The following is a 14,851-nucleotide window of genomic DNA, read 5'->3' on the forward strand; positions in this document are numbered from 1 at the left end:
ATAACGCCTCATCGTTACGCGTTCGATGCGCTTTTCGTCGACAGGTTTTTTCGTCGCTTTTCTACCACGCTTATATAATGAGAGGGATGAAAATAGATAATACACTTTCATTCAATAAAAACTACAATTGAGTACTTATTGAATACACAATCAATGTTATATAATTATATACTGTGATAAATCACTTTGTTCCATTATTTGAGATAATTGTCATATATGTTCAACGAATGTTTAAATATAATTAGATAGATTTTCTTTATTTTTCATTAATCTGCCGTATTTTTATTTGCGTGGTGTGAGCTTTTTTGTGACAATAAAAAAAGTTGAGAAAATTCAGATTTGCGATACAGCTCTTATTTGTTGTGTCAAGTACTTTGATTTAATTTTTAATTTTTAAACTAAATAAAGATGGCTTCTTTCTCTTGAATCAAATACTATAAGCACGAAAAGGGGAATATTGTATGAGCGTGTAATGATAAAGGATCATGATCGTATAGTTTACATTAGACGTCGTTATTAAACTAAAGATAAAAGTTCTAGAGACAGGTGAATCGCTGACTTGTCTCCATGGACGAATAATTTATGGCTCAGCATGGACTTCCGCGCTTTATTCTATGGCTCATTAATTCAGGATCCTTTCTATAGAATAAATTGTCCCTTTTCTCAAGAATCTGCAAGAGGACCAATATCACATACATGTCCGGACAAGGAAGTTACAACCGCAAAATTTTTCCTTACGACATTTATAGCGAGCGTACCTTGAAGTATGATCTATTGTATTCCCTTTCAGGATTCAGTGTATTCAGTTTATATGTGCGCAAGCACAGTTTATCTCTATAATGTTTTAAGAGATGCCAAAATTTAAAAAAAAAAATATTTAAATATTGAATAAAATTATTATTATAATTAGATTTATGTAGAATATTTTATAAAAAAAGAAAGAGGTAAGAAATTTATATAAGATATTATAAATAGATAGATAGATAGATAGAGATAAAAAAGGAGAGAGAAAAAGAAGGAGAGCATTATTATACAAAGTAAGATATGCAAAAAAGATTCAAGCAAATTGTATGGTTAAATTCTTCGACCATCGCATGATGACAATCGTTGATGAAGAATCATCGCAATCTCGAATCTGTCACAAATTGAGCATCTTTTTGAGACATCGTTTTTTCTTCTATATTCTCATTTATCATATTCATAGCTAATTCTTATAATTTTTGCAGCATCCGGTTTGCGCCAAGTTCATCGAACCGCAACGGAGCAGTGACCGTTTCATCGACGTCATCTCTAATTTAGTTAATGATTGACTCTGGCAAAACATACATGTACTGCAGCCGGTAATCTGTAAATAATGATATTGCTCTTTCCGAATAATAATCCAAAACTTTTCCTATATTTTGGTAAACATGCTGGGAAAACTCTTGGCATGTTGTTTCTTTTTGTTTTTCGACTTTTTATAAGAATTAATGTAATGTATATATATATATATATATTCACCTAATTTGAAAGTTTGCATTTTCACCTAATGCTGACAAAAAATTTTTATTATGTTTTAATTTATTTATCGTTAATACTATTAATAATATTTAAATATTTTAAAATTATGTTAAATATATATATATATATATTTCAAACTTTCAAGTTCACCGATTCTGAGATATCCCTTTCATTCATCGGCACTCGGCATTAAGTAAACTCAGCTTCTTGATAAATCATCGATTCTTTTTATTATTTTGATCAATATCATTATTCATTAATACCAACGATATAAATAGCGGAACCTGTTCCGTGGACTGATCTGGCAGGGAAAATTATATTTTTCGCGGAGCCGCGGCGCGGTGCGAAAAATGTGCACGCAGAATGCATAGAAGATGCGTCCGATGCGATCAAGGCTAAGAAGACAAAAAAATCGCGACGGTCTACATAACTCGATCCTGAATGTTGCAATGCCGGCTTTACTTTCCGTCGCATTGCGCGTCTTTGCTTTACTTTCGTATCCGTTTTTCAGACAAGAAACGGCATACCGCGACAGTCCCGACGATGTCGTCCCGCTGGTTTCAAGTAATGAAATCAACTAATCAACTGTCTATATAAGGAATAACAGAAAGAAAGATAGAGAAAGAGAAAAAAAGGAAAAAATAATTACGTATATAAGAGATAAAAATATTATTTAATAATCCCCCAAAAAGTATTGTTTGTTAAATATACATAATATTTGTATTGTTTTTACTGAAATAGTTTTGTATATGTTACAATAAAATAATTTTAGACGTAAAATATTAATTGCATAAAAGAAATGTAATGAGATTGACAAAAAAAATTTGCATGCATTTCACTCACATTTAAATTTAATATTTTACTAAAGGGAGATAATCAATGAAAATTGCAAGATGCGATCACTCGCATCTATTATATTTTGTTTCCGTTCTACATGAAACATTTATCGTCTTATTAATTCTATGCAACAACAACTAATAAAAAAATGTCGTGTTTTTTGGTGAAAAAAAATTAAATTCTTGGACGACATCGATCTTTGATGTAATATGTAACATCGAACGTGTAACGATCACAGTTTGTGTCCCCTTCCACACCTGTACGCGGCCACTTATTCCTTCTTGCATGCACATACGCACGCTGTTGCTCCACGCACACCGGTAAGCCAATTGGAGAACCAAGTCTTTATAAGTAGGAGCCATCCGCGTCCTCAGGACTTACTCCCTCTCGAGAACGTGCCACGATCGGCAACCGATTTTCAGAATAGTTACTGAAAAGTTATACAACGCTGGCCGGGTTCTTACGTTATACCCATAACATATACGCGAGTTTCCGGCGACCACGAGGATCCAAGGCTTTCAAGAAACGGAAGAGACCGCGGTATGACGGTCGCAGACTAAAAGACAACGGAATTTTTGCCGAATGCATCGTAAGTTCACATATTCTTCATTATACATAAATATGAATAAAAATTTATCTGAATAAAAATTTAGACTTTTATTGATCACATTTCTGTAACAATAAAAATTCTGTAACAATAAAAAAATTGTGTCGCGCTTATTAAGATAAATTTATTTTAAAAAAATAATTAAAATATTGAGTAATCAGAAGATTGCATATGTGCGAAAACCACTATTATTGATAATATTATTGAAGAAATGCCTAAGAAATCCCCGTAGATAATCAAATCAAGAATTTTGTTTTAGACAAACTTTATTTATCTGCTTCCTTAAAAAAATAGATTGACTGATCTTTAATGAAAATCTTAAAGAGAATTAGTATAAATTTCGATGTTTGTTACTTTCGGCGTTACTGATTAAAGATTTAGATAGCCTCGTAATAATTATGATACATTGGATAATTAAAGACGATTCAAAGATTCCAACTTTAATAGATAATTGATAACCAAATAAGATGGTCAAATTTTGCTAATTTTTTTGTGTCAAGATCATTAACGCGATAATGTTGTTTAACATTTTTAATCTAACAATAATTTAATTGTAATAACATTTTAATTGTTTAACATTTTTTTAATCTAACAATCGCTAATCATTTTGCGCGACTTCTTTGTCGCGATAATAAAATACTGTAGGACGTAAATATACAACAGAATATAAATATACAACAATCTAAATTAATTTCTTGTGTTGGCTACAATCAAATTTTAATGATTCAATTAGCGAAATAAAGAATGTATTTTGCCGGTACTCTAAAGCCTTCGGATTCGGTTGACGAGCGTGAACATGTAATCGTTACATATCATGACATTAGTCATCGCATAACTGTTTCACCCGGTCACAAGCAAAGTATACTTGCAATACAATACTTGAAACATGTCGACAATGTAAACGACCGTCGCCGAAATATTCCTCCTTTGATTACGAATTCGCGTCACGCTCCAAACCGCTGTATTTGGATCGACATTCCGCGATTCGCATGCTCAAGCCGATCGATCGATCCGTCGTTCGATCTTGGCATTGAAACTGATCGGCCAAGAAATAACAACCCCGTTTGCGAGCGCGTAATGCATTATGTACGCCCGTGCAGTATTCTTGTAATCTGTAGATGGTGAGAGAGCCTTAACTGAGACACCAGTCCCGAAATTAATTTTTGGTCTGATGTGCCATAAAGAAACGTTTCACGTGCATCGCATCATGTCGAATAAAATTAATGCAAATTTAATCTTGACGCAATTTTTTAATGATGTAATCGTTACTTGCAATTGTTCTGTAAAATGTACATTAAGACCAAAATTATGCATCAAGTGTAACACGAGTGTTTATCATGAATAAATAATAAATAATAATAAATAATAATACACTACAAGATAATATATATTTTTCTACAAAAGAATGAGTACTAAATTAGTAGAAGTATAAGAAATTTTAATATAAAATTTGTTGCAACAAAAGTATATTAATATGCAGATTATATAAACATGCAGTTTCTTCAATTCTTCCTAATGATAAAAAAGAATAATCTTGTTTGAACAATATTCCACCGATACACAACTAACTTCCAGAGTGCAGACATATGAGAGCTCTCATATTATATAAGCTTTCAATAATAATAAATGATTGGTAAATTGGAAAAAATATTGGGACAAAATAAACTCTATAAAGAATAAAAAATAAAAATAGTCTTTATAAAAGAAAAAAATGCATTATAAGAGAAATGAACAATTTTTATCTTCGCATATCTATGTTGCAAGAAATGTTTCCATTATTTATATTTTAACAAGCAAGCTTTATGGAAGGCCAGCTTAAACGGATAACGCATTTCAAGGTAAACAATTGCCGAATAAGGAAAAATTCGAAATTGACTTATCAACTATACATGTACGTTTTATTATATTTTTTATACAGAAAAATATTTGATAAATTTAGATTGTGTGTGTGAATTCAGAAATAAAATCCAAAAAATTACAAAGTAAGAATGAAACCAGACAAGCGTCCAAATGTAACGTGATCTATACATCTGATAAAGTATCAGAAATTTTACGTTATGCGCATCATATCAATACGACTCAATGCTATCATTAATTGCGCCAAACAAGGTCTTCGCTACAAACACGTTAATTCTCATTGATTCATCATCACTTACAATTATACTCTATTTACGTCAATGCTAATTCATATCTGTGGCTTTCTCATTTTCTCAGAAATATACATAGCGCATATATTCACATTCCATAAAGGGGGCCTTGAACCCTATGTGCAGAGCTCGTGTCAATGATGGATTACGGGATATCTATATTATTATGATAGTAAATGAAAGGAAAAATGAGAAAATACGTACAAGTACGTCTAGGAGAAGAGGGAAAAAGCCAAGGGGAGACGAAATTAAGGCTCGCGCGATGCAATTTACAAGTATCCCTTTAATTGCGATGCATCGCTACGATGAGTTGGAACAATGCTATTAGCCACAAAGAAATCTATAGTATCATTGACAAGTGTCATTATATATTTTTATAACGCGACGTTACCTGTTTCCTCCGTCTGTCTAGCGAAAAATATGCACTTATATTGCACTTCTACGACAAGTAGCAGTACAATAAAACATTATACTTTAAAAAATGCTAGCAAATTATTTGCGTAAAATCAAATACATATTAAAATCTTTTTAAAACAAGGCATATAAAATAAGAAATTTATACTTGACATTTTTATAAAAATTATCCCCCTCCTTTTAATCACAATAATTGATTAAGAAAATTGATTATTCCAGAATAAAATTATTATACACATATTTCTGCAAGCTCTTCAATGCTTACAAGAATACGCAATATTTCATGGTAGTAATTATATCTATGCAATAAACAATATAGTAATATTTTGCTAGCTATTTTCTAGAAGAATTTTTATTTTAAAATTTACTATTACAAAATACACGTTATTTTTTGTAACATATAATTGAATCAAGAATCGGAAACCAAAAGTCAATAATCTAATCCAATTACAGATTGTTTACATATAAATATGTAAATATTCAAAGTATATTTTCTTAAAATAAGAGATAACAAGTTTGCAATATTTAATAATCGAATGGTAGTTCAAGACAACGCTTTTATCTTTTAATAATTATGCAAGTTATTGCGTATATTGTGTATAAGACTTTCCATCTTTTCCACGCCACTGTGTGCATTAGCAGGGAGAGTAAAGCTAGTGTTGGCGGGAGAAGAAACGACCTTGCTACTTTCAACGGCAAGGCTGCACTTATGCCGTACTTGGGTTGTATGCATGCCATCATAACAACTAAGGTTCAGTGTACTGAGTCGCATCGTCCAAAGTCTGAAATTACCCTTTTCATCAGGGTGTAATATTATGCCTATATCTTGAATAGCTTTTATTTTTGTCTAAATATACGCCTATATGAATGGAGGATTTACATTAAAAACTTTTCAAAAAAAAGTTTTTTTTTTTAAATAAAATTTATTTAATAAATTTAGAGCCAATTTGCTTGCAGATCTTTTATATGGTATTATTAATATGTGTGTGTTCCAAATGCTTATATTTCCAACAAAAGAAACGACAAACATATAAACATATTTCACTCTCTTATCCTTCTCTATCCATAGAAAAATAACGGTGATTAATAAGAGATTCAGATTCTCGATGACACGCAAAAAACATAAAAAATTCAAGAATCGAGGAATACAAACTTCTTTATTATCGGTTAATTTTCTGTTATTATACCGTTATCAATATTTGACGACGAGATTAAATTCCGATATTTCAATAAATTCAAATTTCTTTGAAACGTATATTCTATGCGACAAACAAACGTCATCGTATCGAGGACTCCAATGATCATTTTTAAATTCGAGGCCATTAGCTTCATTTCGCGTGTACAGTTATCCGAATCAAAGATGCTTTAAAAAAAAATATCCCTGACGTAATCACACAGATATCCACATTTTGTAATTTGAAGACGTAGCTCTTTGAAAACTTAAATATATTTTAAACTTCATTAAATGTAAGATTTACAATTAATTATTTTAATAATGTTTATCATTTATATACGTATAATATATTGCACAATGTAGAAATACAAGTTAAAATATATTTTAATTAGAATAATAATCTGTATAAGTACACAAGCATATGTTTGTTTTGTGAATGTATCGGATAAACCTACCACAAAATTTCATCATGTCTCATTATTATTATATTATTATTATTATTTTATATAGTTATATTATATATGATTATAAGAATCTATCATTATCGCATTCAATTTAAATTGAGCTAAATTTTTGGACAATGTATCCAGTGATCATTACACGAGGGTCAGCGAAATTAGAAGACCAATTATCCCCAAGTTACTTTACATGATCAAAAACGATCAAGTTTTACTATGACGTTGTTGCAATATAATGCATGCGCAAAAAGATTAAATAAATATTTTTGAGTATACATAAATGCTTGTGAAATTGTAAAAGATTCAACTAGTAATGCTGTTCTCCCCCGGCTATTTATTAATGTGTTCGAAGAAGAGAGAAGAGGAACCAGTTAATTCAGCGATGTCGATTTTTGCTAGTCGAGATATCCGTCGACGAAGGGCAAGTTAATTGCACGACAAACCGCGAGATACGATGAGCATGTTATCCTTGGAATGCGTTCGAGGCTGCTGCGGGTTCGTTTGCTTTATTCCCCGAAGTAACAGCAGCAGGTGGTAGACCTGTCTGAATCGGTTTATAAATAAGTCATGTTACCCCCTTAACAACCCGTCATTACTTGGGCGCATCTTCGAATCGTCTGGCATTAATATCCACAGTTTAGGTATCCGTTTACACTTGATAGTAAACACCGGACGACCCTTCATTACACCTTCTGCGTGTCGTGTAACAAAATGTTTGGCAATATTTCATAGGCACTGCATGAAATCTTCTGTAACATAAATCTCTGGCACACATAAGGGAGGTAAATTGTAAAGGGTTAATGCGAATCTAATGATAATAGCAATAAGCGAAGATATTATGTTAAAAAGTGTGTCATTATATTAATGTTGCAAAAAATACGGCTCTTCATTAAAAAAGAATCACCAATTTTTAGAGAGAGAAGTTAATAGACAAAAAACAACATATAAAAATTATTTTTTTTTTTTAACCAGTATTTGTTTAACTTCTTTAATATATATATATATATATATATATATATATATATATATATATTTTTTTTTTTAATTTTTACTAGAGAAAAAGAAACGTTGTAAATAATACAAAGTTTATTAATATTATTAAAATTTGTTTTCTCAATATTATTAGTTTTGCATATTGCATTACTAATATTGATGTTTACGAAAAAAAATGTATACTCTTTTACATAATTGCATAAATACATGTATTATCGAAAGCAACAACCATGTGAAACAATCCCGCGCGATTAGTATTCAAAACACGATTAAAGAACAAACAAACTCGCGCCACAAAATGTTTTATTCAACGCAGGAAATAACTTTAACTAAAACGTATTGTTTTACAATGTGGGTTATCCCTGGATAAGAATTCGATATGATTAAATACAGTATCCGTTATGCCGTATATCGAAAGTTTATAAAGATTCAAATGTCTGATTTGAACGATATCAAAATACAATTTGCAATAATTTATCTAAATATCTCTATATTTTTAGAGTCAAAAAATAATATATTTATATATTTGCACATTATGGAGAAACTTATTAATTTTATCTGAAAATAATTTGAAGTTAATTGTTAATAAACTTAATTAAAATGTCTTATTAATATCAAATATATAAATATTCCAAATTATTTATATGTAAAGAATGTTGTTAGACATATTGCTGACTATACATATATGTATATATAGTGTAATAAAACTTGTTAACTTAATTTTATTAACGTAATAAAACTTTTTATGTTCTATATCTTTCATTTTAATACAATATTCAAAGTATAATATTGAAACTAATTTCTACATATTATTCAACATTTTACTTACTTCAGGAAATAATTATTAATTATGTTATTATATTTACATTTACAGATACAATTGGAAGCAAAAAATGTGGAAAGTGATCCTGAATGTTTTAACGACATTAATTGTAACAAGACTGATAAAAGCTGGTGAGAACTACTTAATTCAGTATCGCAAATTAATGCAGAGTAAATTTTAATTAATTTTTGATGCAAATGATTAAAAAAATCTTATTGCAATCATTTAGCACGAAAATTAATTATTTTCTATTTTCACGTCTTAATATATGTATTACAGTTTTGCAGATTTATATACTTAATGTATAAAATGCATATCTTAAACAAACATTCTTAAAATTTTTGTTCTATCTTGCTCTACTTTATTGTTATTGTTATTATTGTTATTGCTTATTATCAAATTAGTTTTACTTAAAATGTATAATGAAAATATAAAGAAAAATAATAACAAATATCGCGCATTTCCTGTTTACTGTAAGAACAATATTATTATATCAATTTTTTATATATAAAAATAATAAAATCAAACATTACTCTTTGTATTAAATTGCAGATTATTATGAATATAACCAAGATCTATACAAACAGAATACTACTCCCTTCAAGTGTACAGAGGATGGTTACCATGCTGATCCGCATGACTGCAGGGTTTACTACAGATGCGTGGATTGGGGCAACGGCAACCCATTGACAACCTTTAGATTCGAATGTGGAGTAGGCACTGTATTTTCAAAAATTAAAGGAGATATTTGCACACATCCGGGAGATAGCGGTCGCCCTGAATGCGCCGGATCTGAAAATGAACTTGATTCAAATCTAGATAATCCTCCAGAGAATCCTTCTCCCATATGGACAACAATCACACCGCAACAAACCACTATACAATCTCCAGTGACTACACCACAATCAATAATTACGACCCAAGCGACAACCAGAAAACCGGAAACAGCGCAATCATCGCTAACAAGCCGACCAACCACAGATCAACCAGAAAATAATTGTAAAAATGAACTTGAATGTACACAAGAAGAATTTCTAGCCGATACCTGCGACTGCAAAAAATTTTATAGATGCGTAGATGAAGGTTACGGAAAGTTTAAAAAGTATGATTTTACATGCGGTTCGGGAACTGTTTGGGACCCAGAAATTCAAGGGTGCAATCATGCCTGGGCTGTCAAAGGAAATTGCAGGCAAAGCTTGGAAAATGAAAACAATATTAATAATGATGGACAATGGCACGGAGACATGGGAGATAATGGCGAACAAGGAAATGATAATATTGGCAGTGCAAACCAGTCTGGTCAACCAGGACAAGCCGGAGATCTTAATAATCAGCCAGGAGAATCGGGACAACCAGGACAAGCTGAAAATCCAGATGGTCAACCGGGACAATCGGGTTCTCCAGGCTACCCAGGAATAGCAGGCACTCCAGGTTTTCCCGGCTATCCGGGAACACCAGGTTCTCCAGGCACGCCTGGTTCTCCAGGTACGCCAGGTTCTCCAGGTACGCCAGGTTCTCCTGGTTCTCCGGGCACGCCAGGTTCTCCGGGCACGCCAGGTTCTCCGGGCACGGCCGGTTCTTCCGGCACGCCAGGTTCTCCGGGCACGCCAGGTTCTCCGGGCACGCCAGGTTCTCCGGGCACGCCAGGTTCTCCGGGCACGCCAGGTTATCCGGGCACGCCAGGTTCTCCGGGGACGCCTGGTTCTCCGGGCACGCCAGGTTATCCGGGTACGCCTGGTTCTCCGGGCACGCCAGGATCTCCAGGTACACCGGGTTCTCCGGGCACGCCAGGTTCTCCGGGTACGCCTGGTTCTCCGGGCACGCCTGGTTCTCCGGGCACGCCTGGTTCTCCGGGCACGCCAGGTTATCCGGGCACGCCAGGTTCTCCGGGCACGCCAGGTTCTCCGGGGACGCCTGGTTCTCCGGGCACGCCTGGTTCTCCGGGCACGCCTGGTTCTCCGGGCACGCCAGGTTCTCCGGGCACGCCAGGTTCTCCGGGGACGCCTGGTTCTCCGGGCACGCCAGGTTCTCCGGGCACGCCAGGTTCTCCAGGTACACCGGGATCTCCAGGTACACCAGATTCTCCAGGCACGCCAGGTTTTCCAGGCATGCCAGGTTCTTCAGGCATTCCGGGTTCTCCAGGTACACCGGGTCCTCCAGGTACACCAGGTTCTCCGGGTATAGCAGGTTCTCCGGGCATTCCAGGCTCTCCTGGAAATCAAGGGACTCCAGGTTTTCCGAACAATCCAAGCTCTTCGAGCTATCCAGAGACATCAGGTTCTTCAAGCACGTCATGTTCTCCTGGAACTTCTGAAACTTTGAGTTCATCAAGCTCCCCTGACCATCAATTATCGACAGGTACAATAACTCGAAATATTGTTAGCACAATACAATTAAATATAAGCAACATGCAAATATAAGAAAAATATATAAAATCTTATTTCAGATCGTTGTACGAAAGAAGGCTTTTTTGCTCATCCAAATGATTGTCGCAAGTTTTATCGATGCGTAAGTGATGGCAAGTCTTTTACAAAATACGAATTTCAATGCGGTGTTGGAACTGTCTGGGATTCATCTATTGAAAGTTGTAATCACGTTTACACCGTACCACATTGCAATCATACAAGCGATATAATTCCGAATGAACCCGACACATCGCTAAACGAAATAGATAGCACCGACAGGCCGGATACGAGTTTATTACCGCCTATGCAATCTTCAGAAAGTTCTACTATTCCACCTATATCTTCAAGACCGGAGATATCGTCTTCGACTCAGCAGGCTGAAAGTATTACGAGTAAACCTATTGAATCATCCCAAACTACATCAGTTTCTTATTTGCCACCCGTTAGTAGTACATATCCATCTACAACAATGCAAGTTAACGAATCCATTTCTAATCTGCCTTCCGTAACTCAAATGACCACTTCTATATCCTATTTACCACCTTCAAGTACTGCAACTACAGATGTAACATCTGGATCCACGCCCGATTCTGTTTCATATTTGCCACCTAGTACTAGCGCATCTATAGATACAAAACCCATAACGAGCACTACATCGTCTCCGCTTCAAACTGGAAAATACGAATGTAATAAAGAAGGTTTCTATTCGGATCCTAGTAATTGCAAAAAATTCTATCGTTGTATACAAGGCCAATCTGGTTATCAAAAGTACGAGTTTGAATGTAGTCCAGGCACAGCATGGGATCAATCCGTACAAACATGCAATTATATTGAACAAGTAGCTTCGTGTTCAATGAAAAATAACGAGATCGATCAAGATTCGACATCCAGTACTTCTAATCCCATATCTGGATCTGTTATCACAAGTTCTACAACTATTGCCTCCAGTCAAATCACTGCAACTACCTCGTCATCCGCAATTCCAACAGTTGCCAATATTCCAGAAACATCTATGGAATTGTCTACGCCGGAAGAAGATAAAACAGAAGCTTCGTCAACAACAATTACTAGCGTCGGCGAAAAACCAGTTTCAGAAAAACCAGAAGAAATTCAAATGCCTGAAAGCTCCAGCACGGAAAATTTATCCGAATCCTCATCCGAACAATCTAGTTCCGAATTAAGCGAAGAATCATCTTCATCTACTGAGTCACACGTATCAAATTGCACGACTCAAAAGCCAAACAATACGATAGTATGCAACAACGAAGGTTTCTATCCACATCCAGTTCGATGTGATAAGTTCTATCGCTGCGTTGATAATGGCAATGGTTTCAACGTGTATCATTTTGATTGTCCACCAGGCACTATATTTGATTCTAGCATCAGCGTATGCAATTATCCTGAATCTGTTTATCCTGCGAGAGATTGTACGACTGGAAGTACTACTTTGAGCAGTGTTAACGTGGAATCCACAACCGAATCTGAAACGTCAAAAGAATCAACGATAATTACCACTACTATACAGAGTACAACTCAACAAGCAGAAGAAAGCACAATTATATCTAGTACAACGATATCGTCTACAATAACTACTACAGAAAGCACTATAACTTCTGGTACAGAATCCACAACTGTGGAAATATCAGAAAATACCGAAAATATGACAGAGTCCACTGTTGAATCAATTACTGCCATCACAGAAAATATTATCGATTCATCTAGCACTGAACGGACTGAAGCTCCTGACTCCACGGAATCAACGGAGTCTGAAAAATCCACGACCGAATTTGAAGAATCTACAACAGGATCTCAGGAACAATCGACGACTGAATCGCAGGAGCAATTGACGACTGAATCGCAGGAGCAATTGACGACTGAATCGCAAGAGCAATTGACGACTGAATCGCAAGAGCAATTAACGACAGAATCATCTAATACGGAAGGTCAAGAGCAATCAACGACTGAATCGCAGGAGCAATCAACGATAGAATCTCAAGAACAGTCTACGACAGAGTCTCAGGAACAATCGACGACTGAATCATCAGAACTAACAACGATGAAACCAGCATCTGCAACACCTTGCGCTATAGGCAATTTGACCGATGACCAAATAGCTCTAGTTTGTCCTACTGGCTTCCGAAGGCATCCAAAATATTGCAATTTATTCTATCAATGTACCTCCGAGGGAAATATGGAAATCAAAATCCTCGTATTGAGTTGCCCCGAAAATACTATATTTGATGAGAAAAAGATTCAGTGTCTACCTGCAGATAAAAGTAGTGATCCATGCACAGGCGCCAAAGCAAACGTCAGATTATATAGAAGACTGGAAAATAATGCTTTATCTCCCGTAAGTAATTCTAATTAAACAATAGATGTGTAATAAAAATAATACGGTAAAATATATTACAATATGCTTTTTTTATGTTAGGTAAAAGTATCGTCAAATCAGCTTTGTCCGGAAGAAGGACATTTCCCTTACCAACAAGGTTGCAGTAACAATTTTTACAAGTGTAAACAGGACATTCGAGACAATTTACAAGGATACTTTTACAAATGTCCCGAGAACTTTATCTATTGGTCGATTTCCAGAAGATGCGAACGCGTGACGCGTCTTCCAATGTGTTCGCATTTGGCGAACAGAAACAAAACCGATTGGAACAATAGATGGCAAATACCAACCGAAGACTTTAATCTTTCCGCCAGAATGTTACGTTTCTCATGAGTTGCTCGATAATCCCTTTTCTACATTTTTATTATACGAGAGATTTCGCCATAAATGATTAATAGACAATATAAATCCTCAGGTTAATATAGTAATATTCTTAATGAAAGTCTTAAATAATTGAATATTGTAAGAATTAACAAAATTATATTAGTGCAAAATAAGTGCTAGAACAATCCAAGATATTTAAATATATAACTTTCAATTTTAATATCTATAATATCTACGATATTAGTTTATCTTTCTTATTTATCAATCTCAAAAAAAAAAAAACATTTCTAAAATTCTTGCAAAATTTTTCTAAAATTTTGTTTATTCTAATACAAAGAATTATCTTTGCTAGTGCAATATATGTATATTACTTTAATTTTTAAGACATTTAACAACATGGCTACGAAAGATCTTGATCAGAAATTTAATAATAGATCTTTAGCAGTCATCTTGAAAATTAATAATAATTAAACTGCCATTACGCAATCTTAATTAATTTAGATGATTATGAAAAAATGAATATATAAATGATTATCAACGGATAGATATCGACTTTGCAGCAAATCTCGGCTGGAAGAATATATTTTTATTAGAATTGGAGTTTATTTGTTTTTATTCTACGAGTATTATTTACTATGCTATATATTATTACTTTAAATTATAAACTTAAATTATTATTACATTAGGTAAAACAAAAACATATATGTATAAGAAATAACGTATAAAAGTAAATAATCTCTGATTTTTATAAAATTATATTGCTCAATATATGTATAT

At 34.0% G+C, this 14,851-nt stretch overlaps 1 protein-coding gene across 39 annotated transcripts; it reads left to right on the forward strand.

The window, feature by feature from the left end:
- Positions 1–2,716: 2,716 nt before the first annotated feature.
- LOC126850103 (serine-rich adhesin for platelets-like) lies at positions 2,717–14,250 on the forward strand. 39 transcript variants are annotated; one of them, XM_050592742.1, is made up of 9 exons: positions 2,717–2,926; positions 9,005–9,084; positions 9,506–10,492; positions 10,547–10,618; positions 10,745–10,798; positions 10,835–10,942; positions 10,979–11,311; positions 11,400–13,708; positions 13,790–14,250. In XM_050592742.1, the coding sequence occupies exons 2-9, from the start codon at positions 9,024–9,026 to the stop codon at positions 14,081–14,083; spliced, it is 4,218 nt and encodes a 1,405-aa protein (XP_050448699.1). In that variant the 5' UTR covers positions 2,717–2,926; positions 9,005–9,023; the 3' UTR covers positions 14,084–14,250. The 39 variants fall into 39 exon arrangements, with proteins under 39 accessions (XP_050448699.1, XP_050448698.1, XP_050448705.1 ...); XM_050592741.1 differs by having other exon boundaries at positions 9,506–10,510; positions 10,547–10,600; positions 13,790–14,249; XM_050592748.1 differs by having other exon boundaries at positions 9,506–10,510; positions 10,547–10,600; positions 10,745–10,780; positions 10,817–10,870; positions 13,790–14,249.
- The last annotated feature ends 601 nt before the right edge of the window (positions 14,251–14,851 follow it).

The sequence above is a fragment of the Cataglyphis hispanica genome, chromosome 5 (assembly GCF_021464435.1).
Source record: "Cataglyphis hispanica isolate Lineage 1 chromosome 5, ULB_Chis1_1.0, whole genome shotgun sequence".
Classification (NCBI taxonomy): Eukaryota; Metazoa; Arthropoda; class Insecta; order Hymenoptera; family Formicidae; genus Cataglyphis; species Cataglyphis hispanica.

Coding starts and splice junctions, on each gene's coding strand:
- LOC126850103 (XM_050592742.1), top strand. CDS start 9,024: ATGTGGAAAGTGATCCTGAATGTTTTAACGACATTAATTGTAACAAGA. Junction 10,493..10,546: donor TGGTTCTCCGGGCACGCCAG/GTTCTCCGGGCA, acceptor CCGGCACGCCAG/GTTCTCCGGGCACGCCAGGT. Junction 10,943..10,978: donor AGGTTCTCCGGGCACGCCAG/GTTCTCCGGGGA, acceptor CGGGCACGCCAG/GTTCTCCGGGCACGCCAGGT.